At 43.4% G+C, this 22726-nt stretch overlaps 1 protein-coding gene across 4 annotated transcripts; it reads right to left on the bottom strand.

Moving 5' to 3' along the window:
* Positions 1 to 2116: 2116 nt before the first annotated feature.
* On the bottom strand, positions 2117 to 19938 carry sec16a (SEC16 homolog A, endoplasmic reticulum export factor). 4 transcript variants are annotated; one of them, XM_053447646.1, is made up of 32 exons: positions 19799 to 19904; positions 15931 to 18287; positions 14722 to 15333; positions 14486 to 14634; positions 14242 to 14330; positions 13988 to 14111; positions 13440 to 13638; positions 12473 to 12656; positions 12238 to 12380; positions 11883 to 11944; positions 11266 to 11404; positions 10908 to 11150; positions 10719 to 10816; positions 10527 to 10608; positions 10275 to 10392; positions 10058 to 10169; positions 9859 to 9964; positions 9508 to 9648; positions 9278 to 9391; positions 8467 to 8665; positions 7894 to 8354; positions 7758 to 7802; positions 7175 to 7342; positions 7000 to 7086; positions 6851 to 6907; positions 6624 to 6738; positions 6324 to 6461; positions 6094 to 6176; positions 5592 to 5663; positions 5098 to 5157; positions 3765 to 3833; positions 2117 to 3630 (listed from the first exon to the last, which is right to left on the bottom strand). In XM_053447646.1, the coding sequence occupies exons 2-32, from the start codon at positions 18211 to 18213 to the stop codon at positions 3556 to 3558; spliced, it is 6627 nt and encodes a 2208-aa protein (XP_053303621.1). In that variant the 5' UTR covers positions 18214 to 18287; positions 19799 to 19904; the 3' UTR covers positions 2117 to 3555. The 4 variants fall into 4 exon arrangements, with proteins under 4 accessions (XP_053303621.1, XP_053303619.1, XP_053303618.1 ...); XM_053447644.1 differs by having other exon boundaries at positions 14722 to 18287; positions 19839 to 19938; XM_053447643.1 differs by having other exon boundaries at positions 14722 to 18287.
* Positions 19939 to 22726: the final 2788 nt, after the last annotated feature.

Genomic DNA, 22726 nt, shown 5'->3' with positions numbered 1-22726 from the left:
GGAGGGATTTACAATTTGATTTAAAAAAATCCTAAAAACAAATAATGTCCTCACAATGATAGTATTGCACCAAATAAAACGATAAAAAACAAAGTGTCTTGCACATGTTGATGTATATAAGATAAGGTAAGATAAGATGTACCTTAATTTATCCTCCATAGAGGAAATTCACAAATGACAAAGTAGCACAAGAAAGTGTATCAGATACATCCTCCTGCAGAGCCGGAGAATGGTTCCAGATGTACACATGCAAGAGTCATGGAACCACAGTTTAGGCCTGTGCATGCACCACCAGTTTGGTTCTCGTGGTTTTCCAGGTATGCATATGTCAGACTCTATCACATTTTATTCTCTTCTATAAAATGTTTGTGGATACAGATTTTTTTATCAATTTAAATGTTTATGAAGTTTACACAGCCATATCCCTACATAAAATACATTAATCAGCTGTATGCCTGCACACATGCAAATACAAATATACAGACACTGATATCTACATCTATATCTACATAGATAGCGTTTTTTTTAATTCATACAGATTTTGTGTTTTTCAAGGAAACATAAACTTGAAGAATTTTTGTTGACCTTTGTTTAGGCACAGCCATGGAAATCTGAGTGGAGATATAGAGTGCTCCTTAAAGCTGTTCACTATGCAACCAGTATATTTATTTGTCTGTGATAGAGTGCTGGAATTAATATTCTGCCTCTGATGATGTTAGAATGAATACTAGATGTTCAGTTTACTTCTCTTAGCGGGTTTGGAACTCGTGCATGCGTAGGTCTAAAAAGGTTTAGAACAGGGGCTCTCCATCTCTGCAGGTCGATGTTAATAAAGAAAGTAGCAGCTCAAGTGTAAAATATAGTATAACAAAAAATATGAGTAAATATAGAAATATATACAAAGTAGGGATAATTATATGTATACACAAGGCTATTTAAAAAAGGTGACAGTAACTACGATGGCGGCTGAAAACTACAGATATTGTTTGTCAATCTTGTTGTTGAGTCAAACCCCATGACGACTAAAGGGATACGGGACTTGTATCTCCATATTATCTCTATCCTCATATTTTCTCTCCATCCTTGCTGCTTTTGATCATTGTCTCCTAACTTCCCCGATAGCAGATTCGACGCAAAAAGGGCCGTCACGGAAATCAAGACGAGCACTTTCTACACAAATTCTCACCGAAATAAGAGCAGAGGATGATAAACAGAAATATTATGATTAGGGCCCAAGCAATGAAACGTGGGAGGCCCTATTGAAATTTAAAGATTTAGACATGCTCAAAAAGTAATGAAACTTTTCAGGAAATTCAAGGTCTAGGGATAGTTTAGTATTCTGGATTAATTTGAATTGGGCGTGGCAAAATGGCTCAACAGCGCCCCCTGGAACCAGCCCCTAGGTTTCCCTTTGACCGATCTTCACCAAAATCGGAACACAGGTGTATCGCGACCAGTCATAAAAAAAAAGTCTCAAGGGGTATTATGAAAAACACCACAGGAAGCCGGCCATTTTCCCATATAGTGGCCATTTTGACCATATTCACCATTTTTACTTTAACATACTTGTCCCAGGGCTTTCATCAGATCAATTTCAAATTGAGATGAATGTCATCACAACAAGATGGAGATAAAAACTGATTTAAAGATCCTTTGTCGTCACTCCGTGGTGTGGCGTCAAAGTTTGATTAAACACCATCAAAACACGAGCTTCTGTATCTAAACTAAACTAGACATGTAAGTCAAGAGTCCCGGCTTGATGACATTTACACAGAAATTATGACTCGAAAACACAGCGCTCCCTGGTGGCTACAGGAAGGCACATGTTTGATGAACTGCTCCTGGCTGCTTTACAATATACTGCTCAAAAGAGCTCAGGCAAATCATTGGATCATGGTCAGACTTGTGCTTGTTCATCGATCGCCCTCTCCACCGACCGCAAAAGGCTTCAACGTGAGGGTGCTCGGACCCGTCAGTGCTACAACGTAGCCCTAGTTGATAGAACATCTGCACAAAAAGAGCCTGCCCATTGTTTGGATCACAACTGGTAGAATTTACCCAGGTGCAGATATATAATTCCTTTAAAAATAAAGTTCAGTGACGAAACAAGTACACATTTATTCCATGGTGCTACAGAGCACAAAATACCTTTATTACCATTTTGTTTTCATCTTTTTCTATTCACGGTTTTGTCAATAATTGAACACGAGGAACTCTGAAACAAAAGGGGACCTTTTGAAATCAGAAGTGGATTTCTAAAAAAAAATTTAAATAACGAAAGATCAACGATCCAAAACACTTGGGAAGAAAAATGATTTGAGTTGAAAAGAAAAACACGTCAATAAATTGAAATGACAAGGAAAGTCTTCAGAGTGCAATTAGATCGCGATTCACAATTTAGATAAAGATTTATTTGTCTGCAGAAGTGGCCAATACAAATGATCAGAATATGAATCCATGTCATCTCCGGTCAATCATAAATGCATTTTGTCAAAGCTATTCGGAAAAAATTAGTTGCTCTACACACATACACACTCACACAAACCGTCTTGCCTACAGCCCATAAATACAATCAATCTGATATACAAATATTTGGATAGATTTACTTTTATTTAAGCGATAATTAAAATGCAGGTTTAATCCAGATTCCTCCTCTTCTGAAGACCACCCCCTGTTTTTCGTTGATACTGTCAAAGTTTCTCGGGAAGAGAAACCGTAGCCTGACTCGGACGAAAGCCCCTGACTCAGCTGTAAAAATGAAGAGTCGATGTTGGGCGGGAGGACATTTAAATAAATATCTGCAATGAGCAGCATCCTAGCACTGCACACGTCCTCCAACTCTCTGGTTGTGAAGCAGGTTTGAGTCTTCGTTTCCTGGATCATTCAACAATCCTTCCTTCGCTGGAGGGTGACTGAGGGAAAGCACACGACACAGCAGACGACGCACTATAGACACAAATCATTCTCACGCAAACTGCAAACTGCAGCAGACGAAGAGCTGCAGATGCACAAACGAGTTCAACGTGACAGTATGAAATTAAAAAAAGGTGCCACTTCTTTTCTATTCATCAAAGTCAATCAAGCAAACATGGACGTTCGGACTTAAGACACAAACTAAAACAGGACCGGGGTTGATCATTCTGTGTTGTATTTGAGGGGAAGCTAGACCGCTTTGAGGGGAAACATGTTGATGGTACATCAAATTATGCCTTGTGAATACATCCTAGGAAACTATTCTATGTTCATTAAAACCCTTGATACGACGTTCTGCCATCTGTTCGGATGCAGCAAAAAGCCCTTCGTGGAGACGCCATGCCTTTTAGAATACTCCAGTGACAATTACTGAACAACAGAGACGACAGAGTGGTTGAGCTGTTTGACGAAGACTGGCGAAGACTAACAAGATGGAGACACCTTACGATCTTCTAAGGCGTGGGCAAAATGAAAAAGGTCCTTAAGACAGAGAGCAGTACGTCCATGTGCTTCATTTCATTCCAGGTCGGATATCACTCTATCCAACAAAGTCCGTTTACGTAATCTCTCTGCAGGATGATGTTACTTCATCACCGGGTACTGGCGCTGACCGGTCAACCGCCCAGGACGAACTCCACCGCCTGGTGCTGCACTTGGCTGGGAAAAAGGAGTTAAAGCAACAAAAAGGAAAGACGGTTTATGAAGTGGAAAAGACGAAACACGAGAGGTGCTTTTATAGGGCCTCACGATACTGGTCCATTCTGGTAGTTATTTTCTTTTTACATCCTTACCTGTGCAAACTGTGCAGGGTTATAAAAGGTGACGCCTCCTGCGGGTGCAGCTCCCTGAGGAGGATGACTCTGCAAGGCACAAATGGAGTTAGTACAGTGTGTGCATTTACTCTCACTACTGCTAAAGGCACAGAGAGGAGGTTACTCTCCAAATGCCACTGAATGTTTTGACATTATAAAACAGACACAAAGTGGAAAAGTGATGGCAAAGCTCTACCCGTGAGGCAGCTTTACGAACCACAAGTCACTGATATTAGTAAGCATGCATGCTATATGATGGGTTAATGAAGCACTGTGCTCCCATGACCACGAACAGGGGAGTCGTCCTGCAGCCGTCTCCAGCATGTTTCACTCTCTGTCTGACGTCAATATGACCAAGACTCTGCTGGCAGCTCTGTGACGTATGACGGCGTATAAGGGAAATTTAAAGGGGGAAAACAATCGGAGAGTCGTAAGTCGTAAATTTGCAAGAATAGAGTCACAATTTGAGGCTTTGTGTCATATTAGAATGAGGATGTCACAAGATCACCCTGTCGCCTGCGTTTAAATGAGGAATCTGGAGCGTCTTATTAAGTTATACTTTAGTACATTTTTTTTTAAATAACACTCATATTTTGTCACATCAGTTCCACATTATCATAGGTTTCACTGTATAAGGCTCAAGATTCTGGATCCAGAAGAAGTGAAACTCTGTCAAGCAGGGGTTCTCATTGTTGCATATTTGGTATATTTGTATAAATTGGTAAATTACGACTTTATTATCGTAATATTGTGACTTTTTCGCATTAAAATAGAACTCAATTCTCGTAATTACTTTTTTTCTTGTTAAATTAAGATTTCATCTTCGTACTATTATGACATTTCTCTCATTAAATTAGGACTCTGTTCTTGTAGTTTTACGAATGTATTCTCAAAACCTCCGAATTGTATTTTCTTCATATGGCCCCATACATACAATATGGTGGTATTCGAGGATGTCCCATTAGGATCCATCTTCTGGTGAATATTAATGTCTACACCAAAATGTTGTGCCAAGCCATGGTATAGATATTGAGGTACAAAAAAGGCAATGGCATGGCAATCCATGGAAAGATTTTTGGCTGCACGAATTGCTAATATATTAAATGTGTTGACCATTTGCCAGTCTGGGTTTATCATCACACATAGAGAAGTTAACAACACTGGAGACAGCCGGCAGATGAGCGGGCAGACGTCCTGGGTTTGATGGTTCAGCGGTGAAGCAGCAGTGAAGAGTGCTGCTAGTGATGTAGTGAGCTGGGTGGGTGAGCAGGCAGGGGTGAGTGGGAACCATTTGAGGCCCAGCTAGAGGTACCTGATTTAAATGCTGACTCACTTCGCGTGATAAGGAGCTCATTGAGCTAGAACGTGAGAGCTGAAGACAGTAGGAGGGAAATTAACAGTAGAAAGAAAACCAAGACACAAACCACAAGCCCATATTAACAATGACCCATGAATTGGATTAGAACTATTTCCCCTCGGCCACCAGTTCAGAGTGAAAACAAATAAAGCATTAGATTATTTATGATTGTTGAAAAAACTAAAATGGACAAAATTTGATTGTATAAGCAAATGGAACAGATTTGTTTTTTTTAAATCAAGACTGCATTTAGCATGATTACCAGGAAAGATTATCAGTTGACATGCAGGCATTCTGATGTTCTCTCAACCCTTTATCCATTAACTTACATTCATACAAATAAGCAAACTGCGCGCACTGGCTGTTAGGTGATGAGCAACATGGGTCAGTGGTGGCATGATGGTACTATGGCAGCTACAGTGAGATCTGACAGGGACAGTTTGTCTTACCTCCCCGGACTGTGAGCCATCAGGCACAGGAGCTCCCTCTGGGGCAGGTGGCAACAACGTTGGGTTGAACATCTGAACAGATTAAAGAACAAAAGGAAGAGAATGTGGATGAGGAGAGCTTCAGCTTTGTACTTCATTTCTACTGGCTTACCCGGAATGTCCTCATTTCCCATGACCTTTTTTAGAGATAGTGCACAATTAAATGTGCTTTATTGAGCTGTAAACTAAAATATATTAGTTTTCTTTGATGACATACATTAATGCTGTTTTTAACATAAACAAAATATTATATATATATATCGTATTAATCACCAAATATGTTAAATAAAATCTGCATTTATTGGTTGAACATGGCTCATAACACCACTAAGTCTTTCAAACCAGGGACAGAGCCAAGGGGGAATCACTTATTATCACTTGTTATACATATTTGAATCTACAATACATTTTCTGCATAAGAGCAACAACGAGAGTTTTTTTAAACATTAGATGTCAGGTTTACCTGAGGAGCAGTGCTGGTGTTCGGTGAATTCTGCTCCTGATATCCTCCTTCACTGCCCTCTAGAGGTTGTTGATCGTCAGGCGCTATAGCAGTAATTTAGAAAGATTATTGAATCTCTTCCTCTGAAGCCATCATCTCGCTTGTGAGTTAACTGGTACGTTCATCAACTAAGAATGCCTTTTTAAGAATTTTACATGATTTCATATATTTAAAATATACATAACTCCCACCTGAACTAGGCACAAATAGGTTGGCAGGCATGGCCATCGGTGCCAGAGGAGCAAAGATGTCCGCTGGAGCAGGGGCTGATCCACTTGGTTTAGCTGATCTACTGGGGTTCAGAACGTCCACATATCTGCTCCTGGGGCCTGAGAAGAGGGGAAAACAACCCAAGTGGCAAGAAACTGAGTAAACAGTGACTCATCTGATAGTCATTACATTTTTTGCTTCCATACCAGTTAAAAAAATTATGCAAGGTCATATATGGTATTTGTAGAGCCAAAGGCCACAGGGGATAACCCTCATCTCACCTGCCTTCCTCGAGAACATATTGACAGGCGGACCGCCACTGTTTGGAGGTCCCGCAGGGCCGGGCATTGTGGGCATCTTGGGGAAGCCAGAGGGAGGAGGCGGAGGAGGCTTACGCTAACAGATATAAAAAAAAAGAAGACACAAATCAGATTTAAGTGTCAGTCTACTTCAATAACAATCTGTTGTATATCTGACTTGTGGACCAATTTAAAAGATGATAGCAGACCTCCTCTTCAGGCTCGTTCAAGTCGACCCATTTCTGCTTCTGTTCATCCCACACAATCTGACAATTGAGAACAACGGGCTCTTATCAGTTATTGCTGATATAGAGAAAATGTTGAAATCAGACATGTACATGTTCCAGCTGTAACTTACAGATGGGTTTTTGTCATCTGGCAAGTGAGCCTCATTCTTCCCCATCCCTAACCACCTCTTCAGCAAGCTAACACCACCACCACCGCTCTGTGTATGAAAAGAAAGAAGACATATTGAAATGACCATTAGGGAACACTGTGGGTGCACTCATTTTGAATCAGAAGGGAATATGAACCTGTTTTGGGGGGTCTTTCTTGACTTTCTTGGCCTCTTCTTTGCGCGGCTGTTCAGGAATTGAAGGCGGCGGTAGAGAGATCTGCCTGACAACTGAGTCTCTGCGCTCTCGTCCACCACCAGAGTGATTGGACGACTCAGAGGTGGTGCGTGAGCGTCGCCCTGAAACCTGAAGTCAGAAAATACAGGGAAGAGTAAGAGGACAACACACACCTCTCTTTCAAGACTCTTGAACGGAGCTTCTTTTGGACAGGCTTCCTTTTTGCCATGTCCTCCAATCATGACCATTTATAATTACTGAACTGATATAGAGTTCTTATTTTGCAGACATATGCTGATAAGTTACCCCTGTAAACAGATTCTGTATGTAAACATGCAGAATCTTTAGAGACAAGAGACAGGAAGCGTCAGACACTAGCTGCGAGATCGGCTGATAATTGATGAGGGATTATTCATCTCACTGTTAGACAAGTAAAACTGTTTAAAACGTAACAAATTCTAATAATTCAAAGAAATTTTTGATAAGCTGTGCATCACTTCATTGAAAGCTTTTTGTCTGATAGAAACATGACACACAAACCCACCATGTGCATTGATGATTGTGAAGTAGTCCTCGATCTCCCAGGACCCTGCAGCACCAGGAAAGACAATAGGGTTAACATTTTGTGTAAGATTTGAACAACAACACAACAGCAATCACAACTGTCTGGAGAAACCGACCATGTGAGCCATGTGGTCATAGAAGTCCATCCGAGGTGTGAAGGAGTTTCTGGTTGGGGAGGATGGTATTGCCTGAGTAGTCTGCATCTCTGGTTGGGGTTGGTATGGGTACTCGACAGGCGGCATATGCCCAGGGGAAGGGGGCATGTGCTGAGGCATCTGGGGCAGTGGGGGGTTCATCTGCACAGGTGAATGTGGCACTTGAGGAAGCATGTGTGGTGACATTTGGCCCACTTGAGGAGGTGGGTGAAACGGCTGCTGATGGGATCCTGGATACATCTCTGTCTGCTCAGGTTGAGGCTGGAAGGGAGGGGGGGCAAAGCCGGGATCCTGTGGAGGGTAGCCTGGGACAGACATCTGACCTGGTGGTCCACTGGGAGGTACTGGGTAGAAATGGGGCACATCACCGGGGGGTAAATGCTGAGGTGGGGCCATCCCCTCTTGGAGAATGGAGGTAGGGGCTGAAAAAAAGTAGATTGCATTTTGAATAGGCTGACAGTCAAGAGAGGTTAAAAAAAGGAGACAACAAGAGTATTATTGTACGAGTACACATATACATTTACACAAACCCACCTGGAGGCATCAGCTGTACTCCCTGTGGTGGAGGCCCAGGTAGTAATGAGCTCATTAGTGGGTTGTCAGGAGTTGGGCCATCAACCTCCAGTGGCATGCTGTATGGTTCAGGTGGACTGGGCTGGTCCAAGTCAGATGGGCTGCTGCAGTCGAACTGTTGAGGAGTTGTTCTGTCTGTACTGTAAGTAATCACCCCAGTCTGAAATGTTGGTATTAAAGGAAAATTGTTGAATGGGTACAAATTACCAGGAAAGTTTAAAATACAATGAAAATAGGATTAATTTCAACAAGTTCCACATCAAAATAAACAGTCATATCTTCACTTATTATTAATATTATAATTATTTGAATTGTCATCATCATGGAAATTTGAGTTTAGAGACAAAAAAGGTAGTTTTTCATTAAAAAACCCTCACCCTTTGTGTGTTGCTTTGTATAAAAGTGTAAATAAGTTAAATACCACTGATATAAGAAAGATTACACAAAAACAAAAAAGCTAATTCCCATGAAACGTATTGGAAGGATGTGGTATAGGTCAGGGAGCAACCTGGGAAATTTTGGTGCAAATCAAGGAATTTTGTATCACTTTCTTTCACACTGCATTTAGGGCACTTTTCTACTTTTCCTGGATCTTGAAGAAAAAAATCTGGCACATTTAGGGAACTGATATCTGAGAGTGTCTGAAAGTTGATACAGCTAGATCTAAATGAATTAGACTGTTGATCCATGGGCAGTGGTATACGCGTCAATGAGTGCAATTCTAGTTGTTAATATAGCATCTATTACTACAAATATGTGTCTGCCTCCTCACCCGGATCTGTCCATCCAACTGTCTGAGATGAATCAGCCAATCAGGCTCATTGAACAGCTCCTGCTCAGGCTTCTCCTTCAGTTGAGGATCGAAGAACCGCAGCTTTTCCGACATCTGTCAACAAATAGCATAATATGGTATTTGTCAGAATGCTAAGCCTAATGCACGTCTGTGACGACTGAATAAATGAGGAACCAAAGGGAAAGACAGGGAAGCGAGTGAGTGCATACCTGTATGATTTGGCTAATAAAGACAGGAGAGAAGTAGGGAGGGTCCATGAGCACTGTCTTGGAGATAACTTCACAGTAATGGAAGGCCTGAGCACTCAGGCCTGCTTCAGCCAGACGACATGCATAGATCAACTTGAACACCTTGTAGGAGACAATAAAGCAGAGAACAGTTTGTTAATCTTCAGTAATAACACCACAGTGGACATATTTGTTATGTGGTGAGCGACAGATATACAGACACACAAACAAGACTGTTTCTTAAAATGTCTGCAGAGGCCTCAGCGCATCAATCACTAGGATACATGTGAAGGAGACAGCTCATTGATTAATCAGTAACAGCAAAAAACCTACCTGGAAATTGGGCAGTGTGCTGGGGTGGGAGCCAAGTGATTGAGCATACTCATAGGCCTCAGTCCTCTGAATAGCTTCGTTGGTTGCAAATTGGTAAAAGGGAAAACTAAAGTGAAGAGACAAAGATGTGGGTAAATGTTTGGCTTTTTGTTTTTTAAGAAGACACCCATTTCGTTTATATGCAATTTATATTTCAAACCTGTGATTGGAGCCAATCAGAACCATCTTGGTGCTCTTCTTTGTGAAGACTCCCAAACTGACTTGTGCCATCATGTAGCAGAAGTGTGCAGCATCGATCAGCCCCTTGGAAGCTGCCACCCCACAAAATGAGAACAGATAGAATGTGAGCTATTGTCTGAAAAATCCATTTTGATTTAGAAGCCGTGAGTATCTGCTTTCTCTTTATGCAGTCCTACCCAGAGTGTCTCCCATGGTGGTGATTGTGCGGGTATCAAGGTCCATGGTATGTGTGAGGTTGGAAAGCACCATGGCCAGGTGAGGGCGCCAGTCACCCCATTTCTCCTCTCCACAGCACTACATGAACAAAAAATAGGGCTTATTTGTGAATAAAAGTTAAAATTTAAAACCCCACAAATTACTACATAAACAAAAAACTATTTACTCAAAACAATGAGGTGTTAAAGAGAGGAAGCCAAATTAGTACTTACAGTGGCTGAGGCCGGCATCCTCCCGGACATCAGCTGGTACACTGTCTGCAGAGGGTCATTGATGGGCAGACTGTTGGCAAACCTAAACAACAAAGACAAACGTATTGAATGTTTTATTGAATTCAAATAAGGGCAGGATAAATATGCTAATTATTTCATGAGCCACAACCTTTTATATCGCTGCCACTTTACCTTGTCATGACACGTGCATGTGTCCTGCTGTCCATCTTACTGGCCAACAACAAGGCATGGCCCCAGAGACCTCCCTTCATGGCTGCCTCTAGTGCATCCTATTCCACAGACAGAGCAGAGCACATGTCAGGTTGCGGAAGATAAAAACTAAATGACAATAATACAATTAAAGAGGACACTTTTCTTTACCTTCTTGCGGCCAAACAGAAGCAGCTCCCTGAAGCGCTCAGTTTCTTTGCCAACGTTCTCTGGGACCATCATGAAGGTGTCAGAAAGGAGGGAGAGTGGTCCGGCTCCCGGCTCTTCCTCAGCTCGTGCCAGTGGTTCGTTGTTAAAATCAATCAGGTTGGCTTGATTCGGACTCTTTCCCGGCAGCCAAACAGATCGATGCTCTTTCAGCAAGAGGTCAGCGATGTCTGTGCCCACGACAGTCTTGAGAAACGAATGAGGAAGATGAAAAAAATATTGTTTCATGCAGAAAAGCTTAAACATTTTCACTTTTAATTCTCTTTCTGACAGTTTTCGAGTCACGTCTGCGCAGTCTTACCCCATTCTGTCTACAGAGCAGCATGATGAAGTCCCAGAGCAGACAGGCAGAGTCCCTGTCCAAGAGGTTGTTGTCACGAGAACACTCCATGGCTTTGTTCTGGGAGAACTTTATCACATCCACCTTATGGGTCTCCTCCCTGATGGACAGAATGAAAGAAGTGACATGGATTGGAAGTCAATAAGAGTATTAAATTATATTCTTTAATATAATTTTTTTGTCATCTTATTGCATTATAAGTATTGCAAAAGCTTGAGATGGTTCAAGAATTCTCCTTCAGAACAAAAACTGGATACTGAAGTTTTCTTGAACCAATCCCACACTCTTTCCTACTGCTGTAAATAATGCAACATCTGTAGCTAAAAAAATTGTCCGACTTATAAGTCTTGTTTAGGTATGTTTGCTATAAATTGCCCCAACTATTTTAGGGAATTAAAGATGAGACATTTCTAGTGCAGGCTTGGGAAGTCTATAAGTGTCAAGAGATTCAACTAATGCATTGCTGGTTTGAGTCTTTCATTGGATTTGTTAACAAGAGAATGCTGCCAGCCTCACCCCATAAAATGGTAGTGTCTCTGGCATGTTTGTAATACATACAAAGGGTTGAGTAGACTTACTTAACAAGAGGTCCAGGGAAGGCTCGTAGTTCTGCCTGATCCGGGGTATCCTGCAGCATTGTCTGCAAACACAAATGTGGTTTGGGATTTGACGTATTTAAACATTGTGCAAATGCTGAAGTGTCTGAGGTTAAGTCAAGCTAATTCCGTATCAGTAACATTTTTAGGACAAGTCTGTAGTTTTGGGGAACCCTCTTCTTCTCTGTTTTTCCCTGTGCAGATACCTAAACTGTTATGATACCTCACAACATATGACATCAAATCCTGATAACATTTGCACCCTGTCCATTCGTGGATGGAGAAAAATTCCCAGACTACACCGAAGATGCTGAAATATAACCTGTTAACTACGTACCTCCATGTTGTGAATATCAACGAGAGCGGGCTGTCCAGCTGAGGGGAGATTGGGCAGAACTTGAACCAGGTGACCACCAGGTCCAAAGCGGGCACAGCGGTGGGGTATGCTAAACTTCTCTGGGGTTGCAGGACGAAGGGGGGCTACGGGGAAAACAAGAGTCAGACTGTGAGTGTTAATATTTAGAGACAGGTTAAGCTTAAAAAGGCTGAGTACGTGAAAAGGTTCCCCTTACGTTGCTCAGGGCTGATCCATGTGCTGTCTGCAGTGTACTCTGAGGGATAGAGGTACTGGCTGTAGTTCTGTGTGGCATCAGTTTGGTTTGGGTACTGTGCATAGGAGTAGTCCGGAGCCAGAGTGGAGGCTGTGGTGTCATAGGCAGCTGACACTAAGTCAGGCTGGCTCCTGTATACCTGGCTCTACAGTAAGGGAAGACGAAGAGAGACCATAATGGGTTAGTCTGGAACATAACGCAGCCGTTATCAGACAACCTACTTCCCTGAACACAAGCGACACATAGATAACAATCCTAAAATTGTCAAGGATGTGTTATGAATGAAGCAACTGATAAGCAGGAGGGATCATGAGACCGCTTACAAGCATAGCTAATAGTACAGATTAGATGCTTCCAGGGGCTGAAGAACAAATCTAGGAAAAGAAATGTCTAAACTGTTCTTCCGGCAGAAAAAAAAAATGAGATTTTGGCATTTTAATGTGTTACTGGCAGTCTATACAATGTTGTTTTTCTCCTTTTCTGAGGAATCCGCAGCCTGCCCCATTTGATGATGATGCTTCTAACATGCGACAGATGCAAAAATGAAAATACAAAAAGAAAACAAATATCTCCCGGTGAAAAAGTGGTGTCAAAACTGTAGAAGACACTGACGAAGATATCAAGAGAGTTTGTGGTGATAAGAGCTGACGACGGTGTCGGGTGCTGTGAATAAAATCACGTGATCTCTGCAGCGGAGTTAATTCATCACTTCCTGCCCCTGCCTGCTACCTCTTGCCTCAATGCGGAGGATTTCTTGCTGTTTTGAACGCATCTGTGCAGAAAACCTCCCGCTGTGTTGTGTATGTGTGAAAGAAAAACTCTGGGTAAACTCTGTAGCCAATTTTCCGGATTTGACTTGGAGGTCATGTCTGAAAAGGGCACAAGATAATAAAAACAGGTAATAATACTTTCACAAGAAGACTTTTACCTGTTGCGACCTTGAGCTGAAGCTGCTTCGTCTGCTGTGGTGGCTTTGAGAGCTGTGCACACTGTGTGCCGACTGCTCGCTGTGGACACTGCGTCGATCAAACTCATCGCCATAAATTTCTCCGCGTCGTTGGTAATCGTCATCAAAGCTGGGATCGTAGCCAGGATAGTACTGCCACTGGTTTTCAAAGCCTTCTTTCCTATAAGTGGAGTGTTAAGTGTTAGTGAATCAATAAACATCCTGTGAAAACCACAAGTTGCTAGGTAGCATGCAATAAATATAAAAATCCTAAGTGTAACAACCATAAACATTTCAAGTCCAAAACTGCCTATCATCAAACAGACTTGATAAGCATAGAATTCTGTTTGAAATCTGTTTTTAGTCAGACAGACATATATATATATATACATTTTAACCGAATATAAATCACAAATAAATGACAAGTATAACAACACTTTTAACAGCTACATCAACTTCTTACATAGCTCTACATAGTTATTGACTTAATGTAATAGTGGCCACTGTGAGTGGTGCTTCTCTCTGCATACCTGGCAGGATACACTTGTTGATTATAGTAGTTTTCTCTGGCTCTGTAGTTTTCATCGTAATTTGCCCAGTAGGCCTGATCATAGTATCCTCTGTATCGAGGGTCATACTGTCCATAGTTGTATCCTTTACACAGAATTTATGGAGAGGATAAAAAAGAGATTCACATAAGGAAAATTGTTTAATGCACAGTGATTCATCTTTTATATTTTTACAACATCTTCATTTAAGGATTCACACAGTTTTCAACTCATACCTCTGTAATCGTAGTTTTTGGGGTATTCTGCATAATATTCACCATAGGCACTGCGGTTAGCTCTCTGGTAATCTTCAGGATAGCCTTGTCTTTGGGAGAAAGTAAACAAAAGAGAAGAGTTTATACCTAGTTCACATAAGTAAGTAACTTGGAATCTGCAAAAACAAATGAATGACCAAAATGAAAATATTGTGGTTTTATATCCAGTGCATCAAATGTAAAACTGAGGAACAGTTTCACTGACCTGGATGAGGGCCTGTCAGAATACTGACTAGCCCTGGAGCTGGGTCGCTCTGGCTGAGGCTCTCTGTACTGATTTGGATCCCGATAAGCTTGGGTCTGCGCATCATACCTGCCATACCAAGGATCAGCTTGGGTCCTGTATTGACCATCCTGAGAGAAAAGAAAACGCAACGTAGTGCATCTTCACATAGCTGAATACATTCAGAAGCCAGCGTAGATGTAAGTCGTTTCACATACTTGATAATATTGCTGTGCTCTAGGATCCCCAAGTGGTGCTCTAGGATCCCCAGGTGGTGCTCTAGGGTCCCCAGGTGGTGCTCTAGGGTCCCCAGGTGGTGCTCTAGGGTCCCCAGGTGGTGGTGGGTACTGGCCAGGAGGATAAGGTGCTCTGCTATCCGGGTATTCCCCATGATAACCATAGTAGCCACTGTACATCTGTCCTGGCTGTGGAGGAGGGGGCCCGTAGCCCTGCTGGCTGCCTGCAGCTGAAGGTGGTCGTGGTGGCTCTGCAGAAGCTGGATGGGAAGCCCCTGGATGTCCTGGTCCTAGAGGCCCTGGGGGGTATGCAGCAGCAGGGGGAGGAGCACTCCCTGCAGCAGGCCCCTGTGCAGGAGCTGGATACTGACCACGGAAAGGTTGTGCTCCACTAGGTGGAACACGAGAAGCATCAGCCTGTCCCTGCAACGCAGGCTGAGGATCTGATGTCCTCAGAGGTTCTATTGGTGGCGGCTCTGTGTTTGCAGCTGCTTGGGAGGGTGCTGGCAGTACCTGTGGGGTGGATGAAGAGGCTGGGGTCTGGATAGGGGCATTCCCTTCTATTCTTACCCCTTGCTGAGCATCTTTGGTTACCTGTAGGTAAAATCCATTACTAGACTGTGGAGAGTCATGTAGAGAGGAAGGATGGCCAGATGCTTGATTTTGGCTTTGTGATTGGTGCATAGAAAAATCAAGCAGTTCATAATTTGAAGGCGGATTATGATTAGAAACGGGAGGAGTCATGAGAGAAGCCTGTGCATTAACTTGGAGAGCAGAGTGGTTTTCTGGTTGGCCCCTTGAAAGAGGAGGGCGGACTGGCTGAGACAGTGGCGGAGCTGTGATTTCTGATGTTGCTGCCTCTGTGTTGTCTCGGGTCAAATTGAGTGGACCCTGGTTAGAGGCTGAAGAATTGTAGCTTACTGGTCCAGGGGCAAACAGTGGATTTGGATTGAAGGCTACTAAAAGTGATTGGGGGGTACTGGCACCTTGCCCCTGTGCGAGTGATCTCACAGGTGGGGTAGTTTCCCTAAGGCTACTTTGACTGGCTGCGTGAGTCGGGGTACTGGGGGAAATCACACTATAATTGGACACAGGCGGAGCAATCAAAACAGGTTGGTGGAGTGAATCAGCCACCAGGAGAGACGCATATCCCATGTTGCCTTGAGAGTCAGCTGACTCTGCGTCACTCACCTTTGGAGGGTTCTCTAGGTTCTCTGAGTGCTGCTGTGAGGTTGGCTGAACTCGGTGGAGGTCCAGGGGACCATCCTCTGGAGGTTGGATAACATCAGCACTGGGCTCTCGTAAAGGAGCAAGAACCATTGGGGCGGCAGGGGCTAAAAGGATGTTAGCACCCAAGCTAGCAGGATCATGCTGTGCCCACAGAGTAGTGGCAGGGCTCTCACAGGGCTGACTCGCCCCATAAGCACGTGATGAAGGTCGCGAGTGAGAAAGAACCACTGGGTGTGTCGGGGGAGGTACACCTACTCCAGTCCCAGGAGGCAAGGGATGTCCTGGGCCATAAATATTTTCCATATTATCTGGTGGCTGCTCCAGGTTGCCTGGTGTAGAATCTGCACCTCCCTCTGCTACAATATTAGCCATATCAACTTCAGCAGGACGCACCCCAACACCATGGGAGCGAACAGGTTCAAAAGAGCTGTTAGCACTTGCCTGAAAGATGCCAGTTGGTTTGGGAGGGCTTGGTGTGGGTTGCCACATCTGCTCCAGTGAGCTCTGTCTCGCACCCATATCCACAGCCGGAGAAGTGTCAATCTGCTCAAAGTAACCTCCAGTGGCAGCAGTCAGGTTACCATCATCAGTGAGACGAGGGCTTTCCTGCTGAATAAAGGTACCTACTACTCCATGGTGCCGGCGAGTGCCAGTCCCGCTTCCATGACTCATATTGCTGTAGTTGGATGACACACTGGCAGATCTCATTGGTCTTGGAACAGAATCTGGAGTCTCCAGGTTAGGCCCGGTTTCGAACTGGTCAACATTAAGCACTGCAGTAGCAGCAGGACTACCATGAGTTTCACTGGGTAATACTTCCTGATTCGGAACACACTCTAAATTCTCCATATGGTCGTAGTGAGAATCCGGGGGCCTCTGTGATGCATGACTGCCATCATTCATGTACGGTACATGTGAATGATCCTGAAGAGAAGCTCCTTGATAATCCATAGGGGCATCTGTGTGGCCACTTTGGGTTGGTGGGCTGTTGTGATACTGAAAGGAAGCAGGAATACCATTCACTACCTTATTTCTGTCTCCAGCCAGTGTTTCCTCATTTTCCACATCATTGTCTTTGAAGAACATTGAGAGTGAACCAGACTCCTGAGAGTATGGTACTGGGGGAGGGGCAGAACTAGGCCCAGGCTCAAAACTGGCCACATGTTGAGATCCACCAGCGTCAGGTGTGGGCTGAGAATGGCCAGAGCCAGTCCCCATTTGGTGGTAGCCTGAATCCTGTGTGGGTTGGTTGAACCAAGAGTCTTGGGGGGAAAAGTAGCTTTGAGATTGGAAGTGTGAATTATGCTGCTGGGGTGCGCTTGGGTCAGGCCATTGAGAACTAGGGGGCCTTACGAGGTTCTGAGGAGGAAGATGAGCCTGGATGTGGGGATGTACAGGTTGTGATGGAGGGGTTGGGGTGTGTTGATGGGGCAAGGGGGCTTGGGACGGGAACATCTGGGGCTGTGGAGGTATATTAAAAGGTTGTGGTGGAGGTGTTGGGGTGCTTTGATGGGGCGATGGGGCATGGGATGGGTACATCTGGGGCTGTGGAGGTATATTAAAAGGTTGTGGTGGAGGGTCACTTGTAGGCTGGAAGTAGTTCTGAACTGATGGAGGGCGACTTCCATGATCAGGGGCCCAGTGGGAAGAGGAGGTGGTGGGAGGAACTGGCTGGAAGGGCACGGGCTGAGGAGTTGGCTGTCCTTGAAAATCCATGTTAAATTGTGTCTGAGTTGGCGCTGGGGCTGAGAAGACAGGCAGCGGCTCTGTGGCTGTGGATGGTGTGTGTTCTCTTGAATTAAAATAGCTCTGCTCTGTATGCGACGATGCATATCCTGCAGGACTTGGAACTGGGAAAACAACAGGGGATGCTGTACTGTGAGGGTTGAACAGCGTCACCCCTGGCACAGAGGATGGTGGGGGACCATATGGAGCAGCCGGGACATCCTCCAATGTCTGTGGTTGTGGAGGCAAACCTCCACCAGCTTGAGAGTACATGGCGTTAGGTGGGGCTTGCATGGGTGGAGGGTTACTGCTCTGTACTGTTGGGAGACCCCCTGCAGCCATAGGAGGGGGAGCTCTGACAAAAGCAAAAGGGTCTGTCATGGGTTGAGTCGCAGGTGGCATTGTGGCAGTAGCTGCTGCTGCTGTATGCTTGTAAGGCCTGGTCCTGCGGAACATATTGGGCCCAGACGGAGGAGGGCCGGTGGCTCCTTGAGGTCCAGTCCGCGGAGGGGGCTGCATGGCTGCAGAGCTCACAGGTCCGAGGACCAGGTCACTCTAGTGGATGTCACTGAAGAGACTGAAGTCAGGCGAAGCTGGTTAGATGGAAAGAAAGAGGGAGTGTTAAACAAAAAGCTCTTTGATGGACTTCACCACACCTTTATTTGTATAATAAGCCAAGATCCTATTAAGATGAACAGTACAACGTGGCAATATCTACAACACCTGTTATACTTTCTTAGAGATAAATACATTAAGTACTTTACTGGGCAGAACACAATTGACAAATTGTATGAATGCCAACTTTGACTGTAAGACACACAATGAGTCATATGCTATTACCTCAAATGCTTTCTACTTATCTTACTCAAGCAATTAGAAGAGATAAATAGATGTGAACCTTTAAGTAAATCTAATGAAAAGTTTATCGAAAAATGTCACAAATGAGGAAAAAATACTGCCTCCAAATCATGCATTTCAAAATTACGATATCACATTTTAGGTTAATACAATTGAAATAGACGCAGTTGTTTTGCACCAAGGTTATTTATAAAATCATTGAGGACAATCCGAACTCAAAAATCAAATCAGAATTTCTTCGCATAACTAAATAGCACCTTCATTTTGATAATAGACAGCTCTAAGAGGGGAGGTTGAATGTGGGGGCTTCTGTTTAGCTTATTGGATTTTGTAAAAACATCTCACAATGTCAGAGATTAAGCAAACAATGTCCAAACAGGAACTTGCTGATGTTACATGTGACAGAACAAACGTGCCTCAGCCCTTTTGTTTTCGTAGGGGTAACGTTAGTTGTTGGTCAGACTTCAATAAGCAAGCAGCACACACAAAACACACGAGACGGTCTGACAGCTGACTGTCACACCAGCACTGTGGATCTGTCACAGTGGAGCTAACGCCGGCGGAAAATGATCATTTGACAAGTCAGGAAAGGGACATCGGCAGCAGAGAGTGCCGGGTGACAGGCAAGCCTTGACCGGATGGACTCTCCCGACGTGATCGCGGGGCTTATCAAGCGCTCTGGGTTATAATTTAACCGACAACCGCTGCACTACCTGGAGCTAACGTTAGCATAGCCGATGTCCCAGCTCACTGACAGGTCAACACGAAGCGAGGCTCGCAGCGTTAGCACAGAGAGAAACAAGACACAGACTTCTGCTCATCGTGCGACACTTGTTGGAAAACGAATTAGGTCCGCTGCGTCTTTAAGTTCAGGCTACACTTGCTATGAGGAAAGGTCCAGAGTGCTAACGGTAGAGCTACACTGCTCTGCCAGACCCAGCAAAACAGACACCCAGTCGCCTGCTCGTAGCCGAAGCCAGGACTCCTGCAGACCCCCTGACAACCGGTAACTTATCATTTCACACACATTCAACAGGGACACGAGCAGTTACACGTTACTGGCCCCTCGTCGGGCACATTTCCACCGGTTCGAAGACTGCTAGCGTTAGCAACACCGCTTAGTTAGCATCGCCGGCTAACTAGCCTAATGCTAACTCCAAGGATAACAGTTCCAGGTCGGCCGAGGACACCAGATTAAAGCAGCGAGAGCCAAACCGTGTTCGTGACGGTGCATATTTACTCTTACCCGGTGCCGGGAATGTGTACAGGTATAAATCAATTCTTACAAATGTGCAGCAGGGTGAGTCTGACACGGCGCCACCATCTTCAATGAACACATCCTACTAGGCTACGTGTAACAAGCCGCGTCACGGGCCAAACAACCACGGTGTCATCGCAGGGCGGAGCTTCGGAAAAGGGTTCATTCACTGTATTTATCTTCAATTTATGTGCCACCCCCGAGCCTATGTATTTCCACTATGGGTGCACTTTATTAGGAACCACATGCCGATAATGATGATGGTTCCTCTTTGCTCTCAGACTCAGTTCTTCATGCAGTGGATTCTGAAAACATAGATTATTAACCCGTGATATATATTGCCCCATATCATGCACAGCTATCATCCTGTCAAAGGCTTGTTAAATCTGGCATGCCAACAAGTGAGTAAAAGATAACTACGGTTCGTTTACGTCGGCAATCCTTAGTAAAGATTTCTTCTTTGATACTAGAGCTAAATTATCTAGCTTGGGATTTGCATGTAATCCTTATTTAGTGTAATGGTTATGAATAAATATCACTTAGTGGTAATTTCCAAGATAATTAATTTTGCTAAAAAAATGTTTATAGTCCACTCTCGAAAAATGCTATTTTTTGTTTATCTCTCCCAAAGTTGTCATGGATGCAGGGAGACTGTGCCTTCACCGGACAAGGGTTAAATGTCCCAGGAAAGGTTGGACCGAAGAACCAGTTCCCAGCTTCCTTATTTGTTAAAAAATTTGGGGGGGGGGGATTTTTCATTAACGTTGCCCTGTAATCAATTTGATCTCAAGGTTGAGAAATCTTGGATGTGGATCCCTTATATTACCTGAAAGGATGGGAAATATTACAAAAATATCACCTGTACATGTAAAAGCTTGCAAAGTTGTATTACTAGATGATTTACGGCCAGCAAAAAATAGTCACTAAACATTGGATAGCTTTAATACTCTGGGATTGTCCCGACCCTTCTTTGACCTTGTACAGGTGATGAAGGTCATTTAGGACACACTAGACTGTTGAGCATAAAGAGGGCTCATCTGTGTAACCTGACTCGTTGTGTCAGCTTCAACCCCTCTGCCCTTTTTCCTCTGTCCTCTCTTATCGAAAAAGTCAACACAACTGCTTTTCACTGGATGTTTTCCTCTGCCACTCTCTGTAAAAACACTACATTGTGTGTGAAAATTCCAGGAGATCAGCCGTGGTAGAAACACTCAAACCAGCCTATCTGCCACCAACAGTGCCAAAACAAGTCAGCGAGATCACAGTTTTTCAAAAGTTTAATGTGAACATTAAATGAAGATCCCACCTGTGTGACCTATAATTCATGATTTTATGCCTTGAATGGCTGCCACATTATTGGCCATGTGATTAAATTGCACGAATAAGTGTGGGTACAGATTCATATTTTCCAAATAAAACGCTAATACTAAATTTCCTCTCACTGGCTCCCACTAGGTTTTGTATTCTCTCCAATCGCTCACTGATAACTTTGGAGGCCCTTTATGGCGTTTCACTCCGTTTCAAAACATTTAATGAGGTCTTTCTCCACTGGGGGGCAGTATGGTGTCATGCACATACTATACCATCTACTATCTCAAACCATGTTTTAACCAACTTTAACCAAATATAAATCTAAGATGCTCTTCAAAACTATAACTTTGATTTATAGTGAAGTTAAGTAATGCAAAGTGCAATATGTTGCACCTTGAAAATAATGGATTGTATGGAGTATGTTTTTAAATACAACCTGCACCAACTTTCCAACTCAACAGGTCCATTGTTAAATAAAGAACATGGCAACAGTCATATAGGAGTTCATAATTTTGACGTTTATTGAAATATGGGGTGAAACAAAAAAGCAAATGGTTCTGAGGAAAACAACTCCTAAAAAACTAACCCCTAACCCTAACCCTAACCTTTTAAAAAAAAAAAAATGTTGTGGAAGTAAATACTGTGAATACTTAATTATGTTGAGTAGGCTGTAATTTGTCTAAAATCAAGAGATAACACAGCTACATGTTGAAACTGGACAAAGGAGGGGATGGTGAGGATGAGAAGATCTAAATGGTCTTGATTATTTTTTAAATATTTTGTGATAATAAATAAAATACATTCCACCTGTGTTATACATGATATATTTTAGCATGGAGCCATAAATCCCTCACCATGGGCACTCTACATAAGGCTTTGAGCTACACTAGGAGTCTTTTCAAAACAAACTTATAAACGTAATCCTCTCCGTCAAAGATAACGAAAAACTGGTAAAATGATGGAAGGCACATGCCGTCAGGGCACAATTCAAACAGCCACAATACGTACATCTATGACTTGTTCGGACGCCTGCTCTTCCTCAACTTTCGCTCAGGCTTGTCAACCGAAACCTCCCCTCCCAACAGACTGCGTGTGGAGAATATAGGCTGCGGGGCAGGTTTGAACAGACCACGTTTGCACCTAAAACCCAGTGGCCTCTCTTTTCCGTGCAGGAAGTGGCTGTTGAGAAATCTCGAGCTCTGTCTGCGTGTGAAACCCTCTGGCTAATGATGATGTGCCGACTTGTTTCAATGTACAGTATCTCTGTAAGAACAAGAGGAACATGTCATACATACTGGTGATTTAATAAATTGTTAAATTCACAGCAGTTCCTTCAATGCCTTATTTGGATCAGCGCCACAATGAAAAAAAAAAACCCTGATCCAGATCTTGACAAACAAAATTGGGTTGTTTTTTTATTAATATCACATCTTTCATCAAAGTTTCGTGGAAATCCGTCAAGTAGATTTAGTGTAATCCTGTTAACTATCACAGAGCCAAAGTTGACAAAAACATTTGGCGGAGGTAATAATACAAGAAATGATTCTAAATATGCTGTTAGTTAATGACACGTTGAATTGATCCTTAATCGATATTCATCAGCTC

The sequence above is a fragment of the Pleuronectes platessa genome, chromosome 19 (genome assembly GCF_947347685.1).
Source record: "Pleuronectes platessa chromosome 19, fPlePla1.1, whole genome shotgun sequence".
Lineage (NCBI taxonomy): Eukaryota > Metazoa > Chordata > Actinopteri > Pleuronectiformes > Pleuronectidae > Pleuronectes > Pleuronectes platessa.
The sequence above is the reverse complement of the archived record's forward strand: the minus strand, read 5'-3'. Positions and strand labels throughout refer to the sequence as shown.

What these genes read in the sequence shown, in the direction of transcription:
- sec16a (XM_053447644.1), bottom strand. Translation starts at nt 18,213, where the DNA reads ATGCAGCCCCCTCCGCGGACTGGACCTCAAGGAGCCACCGGCCCTCCT. An exon ending in TGAACGAGCCTGAAGAGGAG is followed by an intron (nt 6,739 to 6,850) that starts GTCTGCTATCAT and finishes TATATCTGTTAG; the next exon opens with CGTAAGCCTCCTCCGCCTCC. An exon ending in TGAGTCAGCATTTAAATCAG is followed by an intron (nt 3,834 to 5,097) that starts GTACCTCTAGCT and finishes TGTGCCTTGCAG; the next exon opens with AGTCATCCTCCTCAGGGAGC.